Source organism: Mirounga leonina, unplaced genomic scaffold (genome assembly GCF_011800145.1).
Source record: "Mirounga leonina isolate KUSES-001 unplaced genomic scaffold, KU_Mleo_1.0 Mir_174, whole genome shotgun sequence".
NCBI lineage: Eukaryota > Metazoa > Chordata > Mammalia > Carnivora > Phocidae > Mirounga > Mirounga leonina.
Window position 1 is genome coordinate 43101089 of NW_023270451.1, and position 23526 is coordinate 43124614.

General features: G+C 35.9%; 1 protein-coding gene across 2 annotated transcripts in view; it reads left to right on the forward strand.

Moving 5' to 3' along the window:
• The window catches only part of TAX1BP1 (Tax1 binding protein 1), an 85009-nt gene that overhangs the window by 17014 nt on the left and 44469 nt on the right, over positions 1–23526 (forward strand). For both annotated transcript variants that reach the window (XM_035020804.1, XM_035020805.1), the window contains exons 4-8: positions 4813–5000; positions 8632–8790; positions 17727–17875; positions 17966–18056; positions 21771–21956. In XM_035020804.1, the coding sequence (XP_034876695.1) occupies positions 4813–5000; positions 8632–8790; positions 17727–17875; positions 17966–18056; positions 21771–21956 (773 nt within the window). The remainder of the gene's footprint in view (positions 1–4812; positions 5001–8631; positions 8791–17726; positions 17876–17965; positions 18057–21770; positions 21957–23526) is intronic.

Genomic DNA, 23526 nt, shown 5'->3' on the forward strand with positions numbered 1-23526 from the left:
GTGACCACGTGGAACTAGCATATAAAAAAATTTTTTTATGTACTATGTCAAGAAACATTCAGAGGATAAAATTTGTACTGTAATACAGGCCAAGATTTAGGTCCTCATAATGTTTTATGGATTAAGAAATGATGTAAATTATGTATCTGGTTTATCTTTTAACTCATAGCCTCTTTTTAGATAATCAAATTCAAATGTGTATATTGGAACTGATTTTGTTTTTAAGATTTTTTAAGATTTTATTTGAGAGAGTGCATGCACAAGCATGGGGTAGGGCAGAGAGACTCCCTGCTGAGCAGGGAGCCTGACTCAGAATCCCAGGACCCTGAGATTATGACGTGAGCCAAAGTAGGACACTTAACTGACTTAGCCACCTAGGTGCCCCAAGATATTTTTTCTTAAAAATTGTGGGTTTATTTCCAGGCATTTTTAGTGTGATTAATTTTCTTAAACTAATTTACTCAGTTTGTTACAGTGACTAATGACTTTACTAGTGATCTACCAAGAAGTGTAAAAGCAGTTTGGAAAAAAAAAAAAAGCATTTGATTTATTTATACTTTGAGAACATTTTCAGTGGGAGCTAAGCATAAAGGCAGTAAGTTTTCCAAGTTTTTGAAAATTCATCATGTTAATTTTTACTTTGAAATTCAGAAATAAAAGCTTCTGCCTGCCTAGAACTCATTTGTTACATAAAGAGGTCAGGATAGAGTCATGAAAAACTTACTCATGGAGTATTAGAGCTAGAAGAGATTTTAAGCATAATCCAAAATCACTTTACTTATTTTGTGAATGAGTCATGAGAATCTTGAAATGCAAAACTCAGAACAACTAACAAAAATTCGTAAATACAATTCTTTTTCTATATGGACCCTTGCCGTAATTTGATTGCTTTACTATTTTATTTTCAATGTTATTAATCCGATGAGAGATTTTTCTAGATGGCTTTAAATTACAACTCTGAATAACTAGGTCTTGTATCTCAAATGGATTTGAACTATTTATTAGTGGGTTATTTTTGTGAGATTTATCAGACCTTGAATATCTAGTTTATAGAATTTCGAATGTCATGATACTGGAGCTGATTAGTCAGAGTATATATATTTTTTCTATTTAAACTTTTAAAGTAATTCTAGTAGCCATTTAAGTTACTCAGCCATGGCTTAATAAATTTATTTGTACATATTAGGATGGTGGGGTTTTTATGTTTTTTTTTTTTTTTTTTTTAAAGATTTTATTTATTTATTTGAGACAGAGAGAATGAGAGACAGAGAGCATGAGAGGGAGGAGGGTCAGAGGGAGAAGCAGACTCCCTGCCGAGCAGGGAGCCCGATGCGGGACTCGATCCCGGGACTCCAGGATCATGACCTGAGCCGAAGGCAGTCGCTTAACCAACTGAGCCACCCAGGCGCCCGGATGGTGGGGTTTTTAAAAACTTTTAAAAATATATTGCCAAATCTACTCCTCTAAGTTACCTTTTTTTTTTTTCCTTAAGAGAGAGCATGAGGGATGGGGGGAGGTGGGGGGGAGAGGAGAGAGGGAGAGAGAATCCCAAGCAGGCTCCACATGCATTGTGGAGCCCAGTGAGGGGCTTGATCTCTCACGACCCTGAGAATATGACCTGAGCTGAAATGAAGAGTTGGACCCTTAACTGACTGAGCCACCCAGCCATCCCCGTATTACTCTTTTTTAAACTTTGTATTTTAAAATAATTTTGTGGATGTAAAGTTGCAAAAACAGTACACAGAATTTCTGTATACACGTTACCCAGCTTCCCTTAATGTTAGCATTTTACATAGTACCTTTATTTAAAAAACTGGAATTTAACATTTTACACATTTTAACATTTAACACTTGTATGAGTGACTATAGTAACCTTATTCAGATTTTACTGTTTCTAATAATGTTCTTTTTTCTGTTCCTGGATCCAGTCCAGAGTCCCACTTTGCATTTAATTGTGTTATCTTCTTATCTCCTCCAGTTTGTGACAGTTCCTCCTTCTGTCCTTGTCTTTCATGACTTTTACCTTTTTGAAGAGTAGTAGTATTATTTTTAAAGATTGTATCTGTTTGGGCGCCTGGGTGGCTCAGTTGGTTAAGCGACTGCCTTCGGCTCAGGTCATGCTCCTAGAGTCCCGGATCGAGTCCCGCATTGGGCTCCCTGCTGAGCAGGGAGTCTGCTTCTCCCTCTGACCCTTCCCCCTCTCATGCTCTCTCTCTCATTCTCTCTCTGAAATAAATAAATAAAATCTTTAAAAAAAAAAAGATTGTGTCTGTTTGACAGAGTGTGAGCGAGGGCACAAGCAAGGGGGAGTGACAGGTAGAGACAGAGAGGGAGAAGCAGGATGTGGGTCTCAATCCCAGGACCCTGAGACTAGGGTGGGAGCCCAAGGCAGACACCCAACCGACTGAGCCACCCACACGCCCCTTTTGAATAGTATTATTGTTTAGTGTGTTTTGGGCGCGGGGAGAGTAGCATGTTCCTTTTTGTGCTGGTGTTTTTTCATGATTCGATTGAGGTTATACATTTTTAGGAAGAATGCCATACAAGTGCTGTTGTCCTCTTTATAGTGCATTGTATCAGGGAGTACTTGATGTTCATATCTCATTGCTAGTGATTTTAATCTTGATCATTTGGTGTCTGCTGGGTTTTTCTACTGTAAAGTTAGTATTTTTCCTTTTGTAAATAATCTTACAGGGGAGTTTCACCCACTAATTTTAGTATCTCTCAGTAGATCTTTCTTACAACAGTTTTTACTGTGTTTGCCTGATGATTTTCTATTTTCATTGATTGCACATTTATTATTTGGGGTTATTAGGAGTTGTCTCCTTCCCAGTGGACTCATGGATATTTATTTTCTGCTATGGAATAAAGTCTGATAGTACCGTTTTTTTGTTGCTCCAATTATTCCAGCTTGCTTTGGCCATTGCGAGCTCCATCAGGCGGGCTCCTGTGTTTTTTGACATTCCCTCCACCCTCCTGCCACTTTGAATTCTTTTTTTGAGGAGTTCTTTCTTTCAAGCACCACAAGATGTTCAAGGCTTATCTTGTATTTTCTCCTCCCTCCTGTTTCTAAGGAAGAAGGTTAGCTATTTTTTAACAAATGAAATCAAGTGAAGTAGATATCATAATAATGCTGAAAATTTCAAGTTATGAAAAACAGGTGTATTGATAAGAGGTTTTTGGATTGATAGGAATATTCAAGATAAGGTGAATGTAGTGATCTTTATTTTTTTAATTTTAATTTTTAAAAGATTTTATTTGAGAGAAAGAGTGAAAGAGGGTGCATGAGCAGGGGGAGGGGCAGAGGGAGAAGCAGCCTCCCTACTGAGCAGGGAGCCCAATTTGGGGCTCGATCCCAGGACTTCGGGATCATGACCTGAGGTGAAGGCAGACGCTTAACCCACAGAGCCACCCAGGTGCCCCTGTATTGATCTTTATATATTCATTTCACCACCACTGGATGCTTCCTTTTTACAAGTCATTATGGGGGATGCTAGAATTTTTGTACATATTATTTATCTGCCCTCAGTATTTCTGAGTTCTTGATAGAGCATATAAAGCATGTATATTACCAGTGGTAATTGATAGTATAGGTGGAGTTTTTTTAATGTAAAAAATACTGTGGGAGCTTTGGAGAGAAGGAAAGTTTAATTTTGAGCAGGGATAATTAGCAAAATTTAAAAGAGTGTAAGAGATGCAGAAAGAAGGAACAAATATCAAACACATATTTGTCAGATAGTGGGCTAAATGGTATAAGTACATTATAGATAATTAGGAGCTGTGAGATAGATGTCTTCATAGCTCTTTTACAGGTAAGAAACTGGGGCTCAGGGAGGTTGAGTTACTAATATGGCTAGTAGTAGAGCTGGAATTCCAGAATAAAGCTGTGTGGTTCCGGTGCTTATTTTTATTCTGCTGCACCGGTGGACTTCTTCCTCCTTTCTTTTACACAGTTCACATACCACATATTCCTTTTGTTAATATCTTTGTTTCATGTAATGAGTGTCAAATTTGAGGGAATATTTCTTTAAATGACCTTCCTACCTGTAGTCCTCCTCGATTTTGTGTTGGGTCTTACCTTGCTCCTCCTCCAGTCTTTTTCTCATTGAAAAGCATGTGTGTTGGGGCACCTAGGCGGCACAGTTGGTTGGGTGTCCAACTCTTGGTTTTGGCTCGGGTTGGTTTCAGGGTCGTGGGATTGAGCCCTGTATTGGGTTCTGCACTCAGCGTGGAGTCTGCTTGAGATTCTCTCTCTCTCTCCCCGTCTCGCTCATGGGCTCACTCCCTCTCTCTTTCTCTCAAATAAATCTTAAAAAAGAAAAAAAAGGAAAGAAAAACATATATGTGACTCTCTCAGATAAGTTGGTTTTGCCCTAGTGAAGATAAATGGAAAGGATATTCAGGGAGGATAAATTTAGAGCTAAGAGAAATTAGAGCATGTTTACAGAAGAAGGGAGAGTCTAGTTTTTTTTTTTTTTTTTTAAAGATTTATTTATTTGACAGAGACACAGTGAGAGAGGGAACACAAGCAGGGGGCGTGGGAGAGGGAGAAGCACGCTTCCCGCTGAGCAAAGAGCCCCATGCAGGACTCGATCCCAGGACCCCGGGATCATGACCTGAGCCGAAGGCAGACGCTTAACGACTGAGCCATCTAGGCGCCCGAGGGAGAGTCTAGTTTTGATAAGAGGAAAGCCTCTGTGTGCCTAGAACAGGTCGGGAATGAGTGGAGATGGCAAGTAATGTTAAATTGGGGGGGGGGGACCGTTAACTTCATAATAGGAAGTTTAATATTTTTTTTTAACTTCCTTTTAGGATATTACCTTCCAAATGATGATGGAGAATTTTATCAGTTCTGTTATGTTACCCATAAGGGTGAAATTCGTGGAGCAAGTACTCCTTTCCAGTTTCGAGCTTCTTCTCCAGTTGAAGAGTTACTTACTATGGAAGATGAAGGAAATTCTGACATGTTGGTGGTGACCACAAAAGCTGGCCTTCTTGAGGTTGGTACCAACAATGAGCTAATGATTATAGATAATTTAAGAACAAAGCTCATGTTGGCATTTAAAAAATTCAGAAGAATAACCTGAGAATCAAATGGTTTTTAACTAAAATGGTAAACTGAGAGTGTTGTTTTTGAAATGTTTTAAATTTCTTCCTGTCACAGGTTATTGATTGCACTGTGCAGGGACTGCCCCTAGGGCCTATCAGTATTTTGTGCATAGTAGATGTGCAGTAAATAACTATTGGGTTAGATTTAAAGCTTTCCTAATGTTACCTTACACTAACTTTTCTTCTTTAGTGGTTGCCTAATCCATTGATTATAGAATAGTACAGATTTGGATTGTGAAGGTGGTGTATAAAGTAATAAACCTAACTGTAATTCGATGTGAACTTCATTTCACTGTACCACAAGTATGCTCTATTCCAAGTGTGGCAGTGAATCAGAAGATTCCAGTCTGAGTTTAGGTTGAGCATTTAGAATGATTTCCTTGTTCATTTTATCAAATGAGTATTGTGGGTTAATCATAATTTAAAGAGAAAACGTGAAAAGCTTTATATTTTTTTAATTGACTATTTGGGAGGCATTGCATTGGTTCCAATAGAAATTTACTGTATAGATAGTCTAATAATGCCTTATGTCTTAAATTTTAGTAATTATTGAAGGACAAACTAGAACAATATTCTTATTTCAAGATTTTAGTATCTTTAAACCTAAAAAACTAGAATGTTTCATTTGAATTTCTGTGAGAAACATTTTATTTAATTGGTTCATTCTATATTTTTGGTTAATTTACATTTGTATTTAATCTGGCAGGTCATTGCTTTTTCTTTATAGTCAGATGGTTGTTTTTTATATGTAAATATTAATTTATGCCTTTGATTTTATTTTATTTATCTTCAAAAACAGATGAGAGAAAAAAGATAAGGTCATAGATATAATACATTTATTAGATAGTCAAACTAAGAAGGTTAGAAGGAACCAATCATTTTTTATTGTGAATTCTTCTATATCTTCCCTTCCCCTTCCAGAAATTCCTTTCTTATCTTAAATAAAGAAATGTAACTTTTATAGGGTGACTAAAACATTTTGTGGTGACAACTGCCTGATGATCAAGGTTTTTAGCCTGGTATTTGAATGCTAGTCAAAGATGGTGGAACAAGCCTAGCTCTTAAAAAGAATGCAGTTAGCATTTATATTGCAGTTTTTTGAATACTTGTTAGACCACCCTGATTTCAGGGCCTCCAAAAACAACAGGCATTTAAGCATCTATATCTTTCTTATATTCCTTTTCTAAGTTAATTGGGACATTACACAATTTATTTCACTTCTTCCTATTCATAAGAGGTACTTTATAAAGAAAATTTAAGTTGCTGTCTCTTACGTGCTAATTGCTAAGATAAAATATTTTTATTCTGACCAATTTTTTGACAAGTCTTTTAAATTTCCACATTCATCAACTGTTGACATTGAAGGGTTATGTCTTTTTTTTTTTTTTTTCCCACTTGATATGTGAACCTTGATTGGATCTTAGAATTTAAAAAATAGATATTTTGGGGGGATAGTGGGAGATAAATAACTATGAACTATCCATTGGATATTACAAAGTTATTGTTAATTTTCTTACTTATGATAGTGGTAGTATTTGAAAGGAGACTGTCCTTTTTAGGAGATGCTTGCTCTGAGCACTTAGGGGTGAAGTGTCTGCAGTTTCAGATGGTTTAGCAAAAAACACAAAAAGCATAAGCAAGTGATAAAGGGATATGAAGTAAACATGGTGAAATACTAATAATTAGTGAATTTAGGTGATGAGTGTTGATTTAAAATTTTAACTTTTGTATGCTTGAAAGATTTCAAATACAGAATTGGCAGGGATTAGACTTCTATACATTATCTAATTTGAATTCCTTTTTAAAATTTCTACTTAAGATTCAGTAAACTTGGGGCACCTGGGTGACTCAGTCGTTAAGTGTCTGCCTTTGACTCAGGTCATGGTCCCAGGGTCCTGGGTTCGAGCCCCACATTGGGCTGTCTGCTTGGTGGGAAGCCTGCTTCTCCCTCTCCCACTCCCCCTGCTTGTGTTCCCTCTCTCGCTGTGTCTCTCTGTCAAATAAATAAAATCTTTAAAAAAAAAAAAAAAAGATTCAGTAAACTCTTCAGAAGGTATGTGTCAATTAAATGAATCACAGGGACAAATTGGTTCTTTCATAATGTTTCTATTGTACTATGTCAGGATATATTTTCACTTTTAAGCTGCCAGAAAGTTTAGAGCCAAAAGGTGTTTTTTAAAAAATAAGGTATAAAAGAAGTTTATTTTTGAGGGCATTTTACTCCTAATGTTTTCATTTGGTCTGATGGAAGAGATAGAAGAGTCATAATAAAAATTTGCAGCTCCTGAGCTTTCATAAGACCCATTTTAGAGTTTAGTCAGTTTGATTCCATGACCCTGGAGAACCAACTTAGTGTACCAGGAAAACATTTTATTTTAGTTAAATGATGCCTCCTTTGTGAAATTTTCCCTCCGAGTCTTCATTATTCCTCTGTTAAAATCAAAGACTTTTTATTCTAAGAGAAATGTTAACCATTTTATTTACTACTATATTAGGTCCTTTAATGAGTAATGTTTTAGAATCGTGGAGTATAGGTTTTCCTAAATTGTTACTATTAGTGTTCCCATAAGAATCAATTACATTGTTAATTTATTGTTACAGTCTGCATTTTTGTGCTAAAATTTGCAGTTAAAGTTTGTTTTAATTTAGCCAAATAGAGACCATTATAAATAGAGCAACTGTTACTACTTAATATCAAAACTTTTAAGAGTAATGCCATAGATGAAGGCCTTATGTAACATGTAAGGAAGTTCTTTTTTTTTTTTTAAGATTTTATTTATTTGACAGCGAGAGAGGGAACACAAGCAGGGGGAGTGGGAGAGGCAGAAGCAGGCCTCCTGCCGAGCAGGGAGCCCGATGCGGGGCTCCATCCCAGGACCCTGAGATCATGACCCGAGCTGAAGGCAGATGCTTAATGACTGAGCCACCCAGGCACCCCTGTAAGGAAGTTCTTAATAGAGTCAAAGATATCTCATAGCTTTGCATTTAAGAAGCACACATTTTTATCTTGAGTATTATTCAAGAAAAACCCAGAATTAAGTCAACTATGAAACAATATGCCTTAGTTTTGCTACTAATTTGAAAATTGACTAGCAGGCAACTTCATAGTAAAATTTACTGATTTTATACCTTCTTTTATTTTTAAAGATTTTATTTAAGAGAGTGTGAGTGAGCACGTGGACACACAGGTCGGGGGAGGGGCAAGCAGACTCTCCACTGGGTAGGGAACAGAATGCGGGGCTCCATCCCAGTCTTCTGGGATCATGACCCGAATCAAAGGCAGATGCTTAACTGAGCCACCCAGGTGCCCCTGATTTTATATCTTGTTTTAATGTTCTCTTTTGCCCAACCAAAAGAAGGTTTAAATTTATGATTCATGAATTTTTATTTACATGTATGATTCATGAAGTAGATTGTATGTAAGAGTTCTTTTTATGAATTTCTTCACTATTTTTTTGAAATGGAAAACTGAATAACATTTTAGGATTCTAGAAAAATCAATTTGAGTTTTTTGTTTTACAGTTGAAAATTGAGAAAACCATGAAAGAAAAAGAAGAACTGTTAAAGTTAATTGCTGTTCTGGAAAAAGAAACAACACAACTTCGAGAACAAATTGGAAGATTAGAAAGAGAACTTAACCATGAGAAAGAAAGATGTGAACAACTGCAGGCAGAGCAAAAGGTTAGTTGTGTTTTATGTAACTGATTGGAATTGATAGTATATTGTCTGAAACCCACTTTTTCTAGAACTGAACCAGTTAAAGCAAGTAAAAACTGTTCTTAAAAAATGACATTTAGATACATACTTACAGAAGAATAGGTTAATTCCTATCAGTTTTCTGCTGTAGCTTCTTTTATGTTGCAAATGGTTAAAATACTTCTAGATTATTTGGTACCAGGCTTGATGAGGTAGTTCCTGACAACTGTTTCTATATGCTTTCCATCTAATTATGGAATAATTGATTGATTTGGGGAAAGGGTTTGGAAATATAATTAGGAGTGATAAATAGTGAATAAGGGGAAGATAGAACAAAGTAGTTAAAATTACCTTTCAAAACAGAATTCAATGAAATAAGGTGTAGTATTAGATAAAATTTTGAAATCCATGATGTGAGAAATGCTGTAAATTATCCTAAAAAAACACATAAAGTATACATATAAAACAGTATAGTTTCATTAGAAATACAAATGGATTTAATTTAGTAGGTGAAAACAATTTAAAAAAAAAAGCAATCACCTAGTCATTGACTTGTTATTTTCCCAAGAAAAGTGATTTGTTAGTTTTGACACAGATTACGATAATATGTTTCATAATCTCACTTATAACTAGTTAGATATTCTTAGGTCTTTTTACAGGATTAACCTATTGTTAATTAACCTATTGTTTTCTATTGTTCCATTCTTTTGTCCAACAAGGCCTACAGCAATTACTTGTTACTTGAACCAGCAGTGCAGTGATTTTCACTAATTTTTATACTCCAGCAGGGTGGTTATAAATTACACACCTGACCAGAGGTAATTTACATAAATAAGGGATTAAATTCTGAAAAGATTTTCTCTTGACTTGTTGTCAGTTAAAGGAGTACTCTTTTGAGTTAGATGGTAAACATAATATCAAGCAATGTGTACAATTGTAAATCTCCTTGTAAACATCTATAACATTTGTTTTTATTACCATTAGCCTTTTTAGTTTAAAAGATGCAGTTGCTTCCCCTTTTTCCTCTTGGGTGAATACTTAGAATCCTGCAGTAGGAGTATCGTGCAGTATAAGCAGGTATACCAAATATTAAAATATATGTGCCTACCTTGATTGTTAGGACATTCAGATGAATGATTTATTCAGTTGTTGAAACTCCTTGGCTGTTTTGTATAGTTATTACACTGTTCTCTCTATTCTTTACACTTTTATCTCATTTGTACCTGGATTTGGCAGTTTTCCAGAGTGGAATGCCAATCTTCTTTCTTTCACTCTATTACAAGGTGGAGGGGTGGAGGTGAGATAGAAGACAGTACTCATGAAAATGGCCCCATTACAGCATGTACTTAGCCTGTAAGATCAAGAATGCCCTGAAATATGGCCTTTGAGGTTTCAACTTGATCACCTGGAAATCCAAGGGAGGAATGGATGATTGGAAGAATAGGAATGGCAGAATGGGTAGGCCTTCAGTTGTGTGAAATTACTCATGTACATGAGGCCATGCCTCTGGTCCAGTCAAGTATTAGCTGAGATTTAAAGTCTTAGGTACTAGTACCTCTGCTGCCCAGGTGACAAGGGTTAAGCACTACGGATAAGACCATTCTGAAGAGAGCTAATTCTGACATATTTAGGTTGAGAAAGTGGTATATTGAGGTCAGGGGATTAGTGAAGCAAAATTTGTAGGAGATGGTGGCTGTTGTACCCAGAAGAGGTCTACAGGAGAAGTTTTTATGGCAACTCATAAATCTTTTTTTTTTTTTTTTTTTAAGATTTTATTTATTTATTTGACAGAGAGGGAGCACAAGCAGGGGGAGTGGGAGAGGGAGAAGCAGGCTTCCCGCCGAGCGGGGAGCCTGATGTGGGGCTCGATACCAGGACTCTGGGATCATGACCTGAGCTGAAGGCAGATGCCTAACGACTGAGCCACCCAGGCGCCCCAGCAACTCATAAATCTTGATGACAGACACTAATCTTAGGAGGGGACTTCTTCCCTGCTATTTTTGTGTTGGGTTTGTACTCTGGGAAGATGAAGTACATGGAAGTGGTTTTTTAAATGCTATTCTATGCTATGAAAATGGTGATTTAAAAAAGACCTGGGGTGCCTGGGTGACTCGGTTGAGTGTCAGACTCTTTGATTTCACCTTAGGTCGTGATCTCGGGATGGAGCCTCATGTCAGGCTCTGCACTCAGCATGGAGTCGGCTTGTCCTTCTCTCTTTGCTCTTCCCCCAGCACATGCATGTTCTCTTTCAAGTAAATTAATAAAATCTTTAAAAAACAAAACAAAACAAAGACCTAGATTGGTATTTGTTATACTAAATGTAAGTAAATATTATTTTACTAGTTTTCATAATGACAAACTAGAGAATTGAACTAAAGTATGAATTCATACCATTTTTCTCAGTTCCTAGAAGTGATACTTATATATGTTATAAAAAAAAAAAAAGTCTTATATGTTGGCAATTGTCTGCTTATTTCTGGGGATAAAATAATGTGCTTGCTAGGAGAAATAGTTCTTTTCATTACTAGTCATGGGTGCTTTTATTTATTTATTTATTTATTTATTTTTCACCTCCCAAATCAGTCTTCATCTGGGCAGCTAGAACAGATCGCTTGTCTTAGTTGGGTGGCTTATAAAATCCATGACATATCTTGGCACTTGTTTTAAATCTCTTCCATAGTGTGAATTCTAAAAAAACAGTCTTGATAGAGTAATTTTAAATGTTTTCTCTTTGAGGTACTGGGTATATATACTGCTGAATATCTGAAGAACTATTATGATGTATCATCTATAATTTCACTTAAAATTTTAGAATGGATAGTTAACTTAGGAATGTTCTGTGGCAACCTTCAGTTTCTTCATGATAGAAGAAATTAATTGCATTTTCATTATTTTATAAAATAAGATTAGCTTGTTACCCATTCAGTACTTGACATACTAAGTTAAATGTTTATAATAAAGTTTATAAATAAAATCTTTCATCTTTTATAAATACTTTTTATTGTAAAATGCCAATAGAGAGAACATTCTATTTTGAAAATTAAAAGAATTGGATGTGTTAAAGTTATCAAAAACAGATTGGTTTAAGTGTTATGCTTAAGTATATTCTGGGTTGTGTTGTGTAATTGTCTGCTTGAAGGAATTAAGTAGGATTACAAAGTAGATTAAAACTGAAACCAAATAACATCTATAAATTGAGAACTATAAATTACATACTGTATTTTGCCGGTATTTTAATGTGATGTGTTTGTTCCATTATTCATGTATACCCTAGATTTAAAAAAGTAAATTTTGTGTTAGGATAATTTTTACCTTCATTTCTAGTTCAATTTTAAGTGTTTTTTTCTCTACTATAAAAGGCTGATTAATAAAAATAACCCATGTAATACTTAATGTAAGCCAGGTGCTGTTCTGAGTGTTTACATATGTTAACTCATTTACTTCTATAAAGTAGGCATTGTCAAATACACATTTTACAAGGGTAGCACAGAGAGGTTACTTAACCAGCCTGTGGTCGAACAGTTTGTAAAGTGGTAGAGGTAGGCAGTCTGGCTCCTTCAGTGCTCTTAATGACACTCTACTTCTGCCTGTAGGGACTAAAGATATGAACTTATCTTAAAATAGCTTTATTGAGATCTAATTTATAATTTACATATCAATGTCCAACACTTTACGATATACAATTTAGTGGTTCTTATTAATATTTACAGAATTGTGCATCCATTACCATAACCTAATTTTAGAACATAGTCATCACTCCAGAAGAAACCTGTACCTGTTAGTGGTCATTCTCCATTTCCTTCCCCCTCAATCCCAGGCAAAACCACTAAGCTAAATTTCCGTCTCTATGGATTTGTATATTTTGGGCATTGCATACAAATGGAATCATGTATGGCCTTTGTGACCTGCTTCTTTCACTTAGCATGATGTTTCCAGGGCTCATCCATGGTGTCATATGCATCAGTACTTTATTCATTTTATTGTCAAATGATATTCCAGTATATTGGTTAGTCTTTTTTTTTTTTTTTAACCCTAACTTTACATTTTTCAGACGTAAGATTAGCAGTTTGTAGGTATATTCATTGTGTTCTTGTTTCCATTTTGGAGTGCTAGATATGTATTTGAAAATTAGAAGATTAAAAACTGAGGCTCAGGGAACCAGTGATACTGAGTCTTGTTTTTCAAATAGGACTAAAATGAACTGTCACCTTGTTAAGTTTTATAGTTTAGTGTATACGTTTTTTGAGCTTAAACTATGAATTGAGTTTTTTACATAAAATAAATTGTATTCATAGGTGCCTGGGTGGCTCAGTCTGTTAAGTGTCTGCCTTTGGCTCAGGTCATGATCCCAGGGTCCTGGGATCCAGCCCTGCATCAGGCTTCCTGCTCAGCGGGGAGCCTGCTTCTCCCTCTGCCTGCTGCTCTCCCTCTCTCTCTCTGTCAAATAAATAAAATCTTAAAAAAAAGAATACATTGTATTTTTTTTAATTAAAGATTTTATTTATTTATTTGAGAGAGAGAATGAGATAGAGCATGGGGGGGGGCTCAAAGGGAGAAGCAGACTCCCTGCTGAGCAGGGAGCCCGATGCAGGACTCGATTCCGGGACTCCAGGATCATGACCTGAGCCGAAGGCAGTCGCTTAACCAAGTGAGCCACCCAGGCGCCCGAATAAATTGTATTCTTAACTTGAATGTTAATATAAGATGTACTTCAAGGTATTTTTTTTTTTTTTTAAGATTTTATTTGAGAGTGAGTGAGAGGGAACAGGAGCGGGGGTGGAGGGGAGGGGCAGAGGGAGAGGGAGAAGCAGAGTCCCTGCTGAGCAGGGAGCCCAACATAGGGCTCCATCCCAGGACTCTGGCTGGGATCATGACTTGAGCTGAAGGCAGATGCTTAACTGACTGAGCCACCCAGGCACCCTCAAGGTATTTTTAAACTAAATTATCTTTGAGAATACTAAAACAGTATTGCTTAAACTATATAAGGAGCATGTTATAAACTAGGTAGGGTACCTTGAGATACTACCAGCCATTTGGGAGTTATCACAGGTATAGGAGAGAACAACATGAAAGATCTCTCATTATGGTGGCACTGGCTAGTGCACATCTCTTCTGCTGTCTTTTATTTTTGGCTTTCTCTTCTGTAAAGTTGCATTTATCACTGTATTGGATATCCAATTTTGGACAGAGGTAGTTTAAGACATTTAGACTGCTTAATATATGGAATTGCCTCAGGTGTGTGCGTGTGTGTGTGTGTATCTCTAATATATGGAGTTGCCAAAAACCAGTTTTGAAGCTATGATATCATTGAATTTCTAACTCTTTCATTGTGGAAAAAAGATACAAAGGCCTAATTTTTAAAAATATTTCAATATTTATTTTTTAAAGTGGGAGTGGGGAGCCACAGAGGGAGAGAGAATCTTAAGGAGGCTCCACGCCCAGCATGGAGCCTAATGAAGGGCTCAATCTCACAACCCTGAGATCATGACCTGAGCTGAAATCGAGTCAGATGCTTAAGTGTCTGAGCCACCTAGGCACCCCATAGAGACTTATTTTAATATTGCAGGAGTGATTGTTATAACTTAGGTGTATATATCAATAAATTTCTTTAAGGCCAATTTTCATTTTATACCTGATTTGCTAAGTAATAGTTTCAGGAAATTCATAATACTTTGTTTTTAAAATATATTTAAAATATATAGTTTAAACTAGCTCATAATCTTTGTATGGAACAGAATAAAGAAACCAGAAATAAATCCATGGATACATGGTCAACTAATTCATGACAAAAGAGCCAAGAACATACAATGGGAAATACAATCTCTTCAATAAATGGTGTTAGGAAAACTGGACAGCCACATGCAAAAGAATGAAACTGACCCACTATCTTTCACCATACACAAAAATCAACTCAAAATGAATTAAAGACTTAAGACTTGAAACCATGAAACTCCTAGGGCATAAGCTCCTTGACATTGGTCTTAACCATTTCTTGGATTTAACACCAAAAGCAAAAAATAAACAAGTAGACTACATCAAACTATAAAGCTTCTACATTACAAAGGAAGTCATCAACAAAATGAAAAGTGAATTCCAAAATGGGAGAAAATGTTTGTAAATCAAATATGTGATAAGAGATTACCATCCACAGTTACTTAAAAAATCACACAACTGGGGTGCCTGACTAGCTCAGGCAGTAGAGCATGCAACTCTTGATCTCAGGGGTCATGAGTTCAAGCCCCATGTTGGGGGTAGAGGTAATTTAAAATTCTTTATTTTTTTCAAAGATTGTATTTATTTGAGAGAGAGTGAGTATGAACCAGGGGTAGTGGGGAAGGGCAGAGGGAGAGGGAGAACAGGCTCCTTGCTCGGTCGGTTAAGCATGTGGGTCTTGATTTTGGCTCAGGTCTTGATCTCAGGGTCATAAGATCCAGCTCTGAGTTTAGTGTGGAGTCTGCTTGAGATTCTCTCTCTTCCTCTGCCCCTCCCCCCACCTGCTCGTGCTCTTTCTCTCTCAAATCTTTAAAATCTCACAATTTCCATTAATGACATAATTCTTTTGCCAATAATTTGCTGTTTGGAGTATTTAGGTACTAATTTACTAAATTTTACCACTGTATACATTCGAATCCAGAATACCATACTTTTTTCTAAATGGTTGTCCATAATGTTTTTTTTAGTTGTATTCATTTGTAATCAAAGTTCATCTTTTTTAAAACATGAGAATAAGTGTGTTCTGTTACTTTAGATATTTTTAGTGCATGTTTAGCCACACAGATAAGTGGCTTATTTTTTTCTCTGGTTGTTCATATTTGAGAGTTATGGCTTGAAGGAATTGCTAATAGGGGCTCATGGTAGGGATTCTTTAACCTGAGAGGAGGGGAAGAAGTTCACTACATGAATCTGAAATGCCCAAATCTCTTAATCTCTTTTTGCCTCCATTTTTGTAATTGTTTTTATCTTGATGTACAGTGTAGCCAACTTAACCTATTCAGGTTTTACTTTAATATTAGAATTATGTTTTGGGGCATGATTTGCAAGTATTGACCAAATGAGTATTTATCTCAAATTTCAAGTGTTTTTCAAAGCTTGTGTTCTAAATTTTATTCTTCTTTAAAAGTTAGTTTTTTAAAGCAAGATTTTTAGTTGTTCATGTGTACACTACAGACTTTAATGTCATTTTCATGCTAAGAATGACTTAGCCAAATGGAGATGTTATGCTTTACCAAGACATGAGAACTAGAGGCCTGAAGAATAATCTCTAGCATTTTCATGCCATTAGAAAATAGGTGTGGATGCTGAGAAGCTATTAGGTGCTTTTATGGGTACCAGGAAAAGATTCTAAGACTGTCAAGTTGTATTACAATTAGTGACTCACTGTAGAGTTAACTGGCTCATAGATAAAAGCAGTAAGTTCATGTTTTGCATTTAGTTGCTTATGAATCTTCTTTAGTTCTTGCCCTATACATTTTTTAGAATGCTGTTTACCCGTTACAGAACTTCATTATTTACAGATTCAGAAACTAGTTTTTACCTCTAGGCTATCTATTTCTTGTAGGAAGAAATACCTGGATTAAATCTGTAGCCTATTTGCAGTGCCAAGAGAGCATGTGGTAAAACTAACAATACAAAATTTAAAAAAACTATTTAGAAATCTCTCTGGCTGTCTTTATAAATCAGCAAGACAAATAAAAATGTGTCAGATTTGCAGGAGTCATTGGATATTGACAACAGTTTACAGCAGAGGGCATATTTATTTCTGTGGTGTTGTCATTGGAATCAGAAAAGCATTTAGTTTTGTATAACAATCTCTATTGTTGCAAATTTAGTAAGGAAACATTTGCTTTGAGCAAAAATAAAACCAAGAGAGTGTATCTGATCATAATTGTGATGGGCTTTTTAACGAAGTGTAGATGCAACATAGCAATTTTCATATTCTAGCAATATATTTAAAGTGATGTTTCACCTATAAGTAAAAAATTTGGCTGAGTTTATGAAAATCAAAGTGGCTTATAAATACTGTGTAACATTTGTTACTTTTAAATTGTAAGAATGATGATTTCCTTTAGCTTCTGTTATTGCCTAGGTGAATGGTACTTCCATTAGTGGGAAGTTTTAAAATCATTTTTTAACACAACAGTTTGTCTTAATTTATCAGTTCTTTGATGTATAGTTTTCCATAACAAAGTATCTCCATATGCGCTGTTATATTTGATTCTCATGATTTTATAAACTAGGGAGAAAAAGCTCTATTATCTTCATTTTACAGATCATAAAATGGGTTTAGAAAGGAGCTTGATCAAGTTCTTATAAGTTACTTAATTGTTTTGATGTGCTAATATTTTTAAAACTTTTAAATTGTTTAAAGTAGAATATTCTGTTTTAAGTAGAAATACTTTTATATTCATTTCAGTTCTTTGAATATTTGTTCAGGCCTCTGAGTCACAGTGACAGGATCATTACGAACACTGCTTCAGGCACATATCTTAATGCTTTGGTATAATTATTGGTGCCACTTAATGCTGTGCCAGAAGGATTTTATTTTATTTTTTTTTTTTGAGAAAGTGTTAACTGTGGTAGTATCATATGAAACCTGACTTGTCACTAGAGAAGCATTGAAAAGCAAGATGTCAAAAATGAAAGTGATTAATTAAAAAAATTTTTCTCTCGTTTTTGTTGCCTGCCCTCTGGTGGAGAAGTTTGTGAAATTAACAAACGGTGCATGAGAAGTCTGGAAAAGTAATTAATAATTGTTTAATATGAAAAATTGAATATGTTTCAGTTTCAGGTTTAGTTTTTAATCTTAGTTTATAAACTCTAGAGGGGACAGATGTGGGATTAACAATTTAAGAATACATAGATTTCTTAAAGATAAGCAAATTTGTTTTAGAAATTGTTTCTCAAAAATTGTTGTTTCTAAGGGTCTTGTTGAAGTATCGCAAAGTTTAAAAACGGAAAATGAAGAGTTTAAGAAGAGATACAATGATGCTACATCCAAAGCTCTCCAGCTTGAGGAAGATATTGTGTCAGTGACACACAAAGCAATTGAAAAAGAAACTGAATTAGACAGGTATTTCTGATGGTTTTAAAAAATACCTCTATGTTTCAAAAATGTTTTTGATGAAATTTTTTTGTCTATATTAATGTTACTTTAACTCAGTTTAAAGGATAAACTCAGGAAGGCACAATACGAAAGAGAACAACTGGAGTGTCAGTTGAAGACAGAAAAGGATGAGAAGGAACTTTATAAGGTAGTTTACTCTCTTTATTTCTCTTTGTTATCTATTGCTGTGAAACAAATTCCTGTGAAATTTAGTGGTCCGGAATGGGAGCAGCTTAACTGCATGGTTCTGGCTCAGGGTGTGTTGGTGAGTTGCATTCAGGATGTTGGCAAGGGCTGCGGTCAGCTACAGGCTTGATTGGAACTGGATGGAGGATCTGCTGTCAAGGTGGCTCACACAAATGACTTACAGTGGATGCCTTTCAGTCTCTTGCTATGTGGCCTCTTCAGTGGCTGCTTGAATGTTTTCACAACATGGCAGCCAGTTTCCCTTGGAGTGAGCTATCCAAGAGAGAGCAAGGAGGAAGTCCTGGTGTACTTTATGACCTAGTCACCAAAGTTGTACATTGGTACTTCTACTTTATCTTATTCATTAGAAACTAGTTCCTTGGGTCCAGCCAGTACTTAAAGAGAGGGAAATTGGGCTTCACTTCTTATGGAGAGGAAGTACCAAAGGATTTGGGGACCTATTTTAAAACTACCCCATTTTGTATAGTCCCTAAAAGTTTTCAGGGAACTTGCTGGTATTTTAGTTACTTAGTAGGTAATACATAATAAGTCAGAGAGGTTTGATAGTAACAAGATACCTGCCTATGTATCAGAATTTATAAAACCAATTGTTACCCCTTTTAATAACATCCTAGAGCATTAATTTCAGTGATCATGTTTTAGAGTTCGACTTTTAGAATAATTTTCAGAGAATGTCATTTTAAACAAGATACTCTCTGTTAACAAATCTTCACCTTTTTGAAGTTTTTTAAATGATTCTGAAATAGGATGGTTAGCTTAATTATGAATAATGCTGTAGATGTAAATTGAGACATATTTATCTTGTGGCTTATAGCAGTTCATGAAGACAGTTCCAGATGACGAATTTCAACAACATTCACGTTAAGTCAGTATTATTTGGATAGATTCAGTCACTTGATTAGATTAGAACAGAACGACGCACCTAGTATTGTGCTATATATTTGATGAGAGATAAAAACATACAACTGTGCATATATTCAGTATTTAATAGTTACAATTTGCATGTAGAAACTAGAATATGATTTATATTGCCAGTGGTTTTTTCCTTTTCATTTTTGGTGGTGTTCGGAATTTTTTTTTAGAAGATAAAAATAAAAAAATATTGAATCCACCATGCAGCTTAGAGAGCATGGATGGGGATGTTTTGCATGTCATGGGTTTTACTATACCCCTTTTATTTCTTGAATAGCTTATCCCCAGGGGGTGTGTGCAGGCATGCGTGTCACTCCCAAAAAGGGAAGAAAAGTAGTGATGATTCACCGGTGGATGATAATTTTTTTTTTTTTTACGATTTTATTTATTTGTCAGAGAGAGAGCACACAAGCAGAGGGAGAAGCAGGTTCCCCTCTGAGCAAGGAACCCAATGTGCGACTTGATCCCAAGACCCTGGGATCATGACCTGAGCCAGAGGCAGATGCTTAACTGACTGAGCCACCCAGGTGTCCTGCTCTGGTGGATGGATGATTTTATGATTTGGCCCTTTAAGAAAATATGCCCCAAAATATTGTTTGGTTTTTGAAAAGAAGATTTTGTGAAAAAGGGAAATAATAGAGCTATCTAGAGAAATTAATGCAATTGGATTACTATTTATACAGTGTTTTTTACAAACTACCTCCAAATGCAGTTTTTTTAAAGTTATAAAGCATTTTTTTTAACTAAGTGAGAATTGGCATCTCTAACAATTTTTTACTCAATGTCAACAATGAATTTCAGTGAGAAAATTTCAGTTTTGTTGCCAGGAAGAGACCTGAACATTATTTCTCCGTGGATAATTGCTTTCCATATTGCTTTTTGTTAGCATAGTGGGAGATAATAAGATTCTAATTCAATAATAAAATGAATTCTAAAGGCATTCTAGTTAGTATTGGGAAGGGTTTAGGAAGGTCTTAGGGTTAAACCAGTGATGCTGGAGAGGTGTAATGAATGATAACTAGGATGAATTATTTTGGAAAGAGGAAGACCTATCCCTCAGGGTGTCATCTTTCCATCCTGTCTTGCTTTTCTTTCTGTTATGAGAATAGGACTTTGGGTGTTTTGTAGAGGGTTGGCAAGCACGTTTTAGGGTAAATCGAGCATTTTTCCTTTACTGCTCTAAATTATTCCTTATGCCTTGCTTCTCTCCCCCCCCCCCCCCCCACTTTCTGCAGAGTTTTTGTGTTTCTTCTTTACACCTGAATGACCAGTCCTTTGCAAAAACTGGGCAGCAAGGAAGGAAGGGAAAGAATGAGGTGTCTTGGGGATTTATTCTTTTACGGTGTGATAGTAACTCCAGTTTTCTATAAGCATTATCAGTTGGGATCAAAGTGACATTGGAATTTCCATTTGAATATATTTTCCCCCAACCTCCCAGTGTTCTAAACAGTATTTCGTTTGTATATGTGTATCCCCAAAATTGGAAGTAAAACTTCCTTAGAGATTTTTGTTTTGTGGGTTTTTTTTTCTTTTTCATGGCAAGGAGACTGAACTATGACAAGACCTCATATTATATTGTTATATATCTCAGAAACAGGCTTTCCCTTCCAGATTGTTTATATAAATAACCAGAGAGATTCATTATGTCTCTCTCCTCTAGCCCCTATTAGAGCATATGACCCATCCCTGTCCTGTAAGAATTTAGAGGAAATGATAAAACACTTTCTTGAGCTGATGGCTATGAAAATTAGATAGTGTTTTTATTTTATTTTTTTGAAGATTTTATTTATTTGACAGAGAGATAGTGAGAGCAGGAACACAAGCAGGGGGAGTGGGAGAGGGAGAAGCAGGCTTCCTGCTGAGCAGGGAGCCTGATGTGGGGCTTGATCCCAGGACCTTGGGATCATGACCTGAGCCGAAGGCAGACGCTTAACGACTGAGCCACCAAGGCGCCCCTAGATAGTGTTTTTAAAGGGATGCTGCAAAGGTCTTGGCTGGTGACACCTCAGAGAATCTGGAGTCCTTTTCTATCCTTGTGAATAGGAATTAGTGTTTCAGTATTTATACATTGAGGTTCAAGTGCAAGAAGTATGTTAATTCATTTCTCTCTGGTACTCTTAACCAAAGCAAGATACTCTTTATGGTGGAAACTAGGTTCCTGTACTCTTTATAATTTCAGTTATGGAATTTGATTTGTGCATCTGTTATGAGCAAATTAGCAACTGCTGCCTAACTTCCTGGGAAAATTAATATAGTGTGGTTAATTAATCAAATACATTTTTAGGCACATAGGAAGTAAATGACAGTACTTCTCAAAAGCAAAATATTGAATTGCTTAAGATGTTCTTGAATGTACCCCTCAGGTTTTCCAGAATTTCGCCATGCCTTTATATCTGAATATACCTGTAACATAATTTGTTCCTCCAAAAGAATAACCAAATCGGTTTGCATTTTTAAGGAGAACTTAAATTTATTAAATGAGAGGACAAGACTTTAGAGATCAGGTAGTGTTGTTAGACCTTAGATATAATCTCTGTGAAAAATAAAAAAAAAAAGGCTATGTTCTGTTCCTGTTCATTAGCTAGTCATTTGATAAAACTTGGGTCTCCTGATTCCTGGTCTAGTAAAGTCTTCTGGTTCCTTGATCATATTTGGGTTAGAGGTAAACAATGGTATTTTGAAATTTGAGTAACTTAGGTTATGGAGTTAAGAGTATTCTTGACATTTTCAACCACTGTTACAGGTACATCTGAAGAATACAGAAATAGAAAATACCAAGCTTGTGTCAGAGGTCCAGACTTTAAAGAATTTAGATGGGAACAAAGAAAGCATGATTACTCATTTCAAAGAAGAGATTGGCAGGCTGCAGTTCTGTTTGGCTGAAAAGGAAAATCTACAAAGGACTTTCTTGCTTACAACTTCAAGTAAGGTAAGTACTTTTGCAGTATGTATTTGAAGATTGTAAAACCTGTGTCTATTAAATGTATACAATATAGTGGTTTTTATTTTTAATCTTTACTTTCCCCAACCTTTTCTTTTGGGAAAGTTCAAACCTGGAGGCATTATGACATTACACCCTAAATACGTTAGCATGTCTCCCTATCAGCAGGTAACATTATTCTGTATAACCATCAAACCATTAATACCTAAGAAATTTAGATATTAGAAATATAACATTCAGAAGATAATATTTCATTCCTGTATACAGTTTTAGTACATTCAAATTGTCCCAAATATATTTCTATATAACCTTTAAAATTTCTTGACCCAGGGGTAAATAAAGATCACACAATTACTGTGTTCTTGGTCTGCTCTAATCTAGAATAGCGTCCCTATGCTTCTTGTTTTTTATGACATTGATATTTTTGAAGAATTCAGGCTTGCCTGAGAAAATAGTCTGTAATCTAATTTATTTATCATTTCCTCATGGCTGGATTCAGGTCAAACATTTTTTGGCAAGAAAAGGCCTAGATGATGTTTTGTACATTCTGTTGCAGTGTTATCAAAAGTCACATAATGAAAAAAAAAAGTCACATAATGTCAGTTCCGTTCTTGATGTTAGGTTTAATCATTTGTTTAAAGTTATGTCTGCCTGAAATCACTATATTGGTGCTTTTTCCCCTCTTTGTGATTGAGTAATATGTAGGATAATACTTCGACATCATGTGAACATCCTATTCCCCAATAGCCTTTCACCCAGTGGTTTTTTTATCCCTTGATGATCCTCACCTGCATCAGTTATTAATGATTACAAAATGGTGATTTAAAAAATTTTTATCATTTCTTGTACATTTATTAGTAGGTATTCTTTTATAATGAGGTTATCTGCTGCCCTCTCCCCTTTTTTCATATCACTATGGACTTAGGGATTCTTTTTTGTTCAGTATATCTTACATCATCATTCTTTTTCTTTTTCTTTTTTTTTTTTTTAAAGATTTTATTTATTTGAGAGAGAATGAGAGAGCGAGAACACCTGAGAGGGAATAGGGTCAGAGGACTGAGCAGGAAGCCCGATGCGGGACTCAATCCAGGGACTCCAGGATCATGACCTGAGCCGAAGGCATTCGCTTAACCAACTGAGCCACCCAGGCGCCCCATCATTCTTTTTCATACCCAAAGTGTCTCATACTTAGCCAGGGGGAGCCTTTTCAGACCTACCTTTTTTCCCCCCAAGATTTTATTTATTTAGTTTAGATCATGCACACATGCTAGCAGGGGGAGCGGCAGAGGAAGAGGGAGAGAATCTCAAGCAGACTCCATGTTGAGCACAGGACCTGATGTGGGGCTTGATCTCAGGACCCTGAGATCATGACCTGAGCCGAAACCAAGAGTTGGGCACTGAACTGACTGAGCCACCCAGCCGCCCCTGTGTCTTTTTCATATGTTCCATAAATGTTTTGAATACTTCTTAGCTTTGTGAAACAACTGTATATTATAGATTTAGGTTCTGCCCCAGACCTGGTACTAGGCATTTCTCTAAGGAGCCCTGTTTTTTTTTT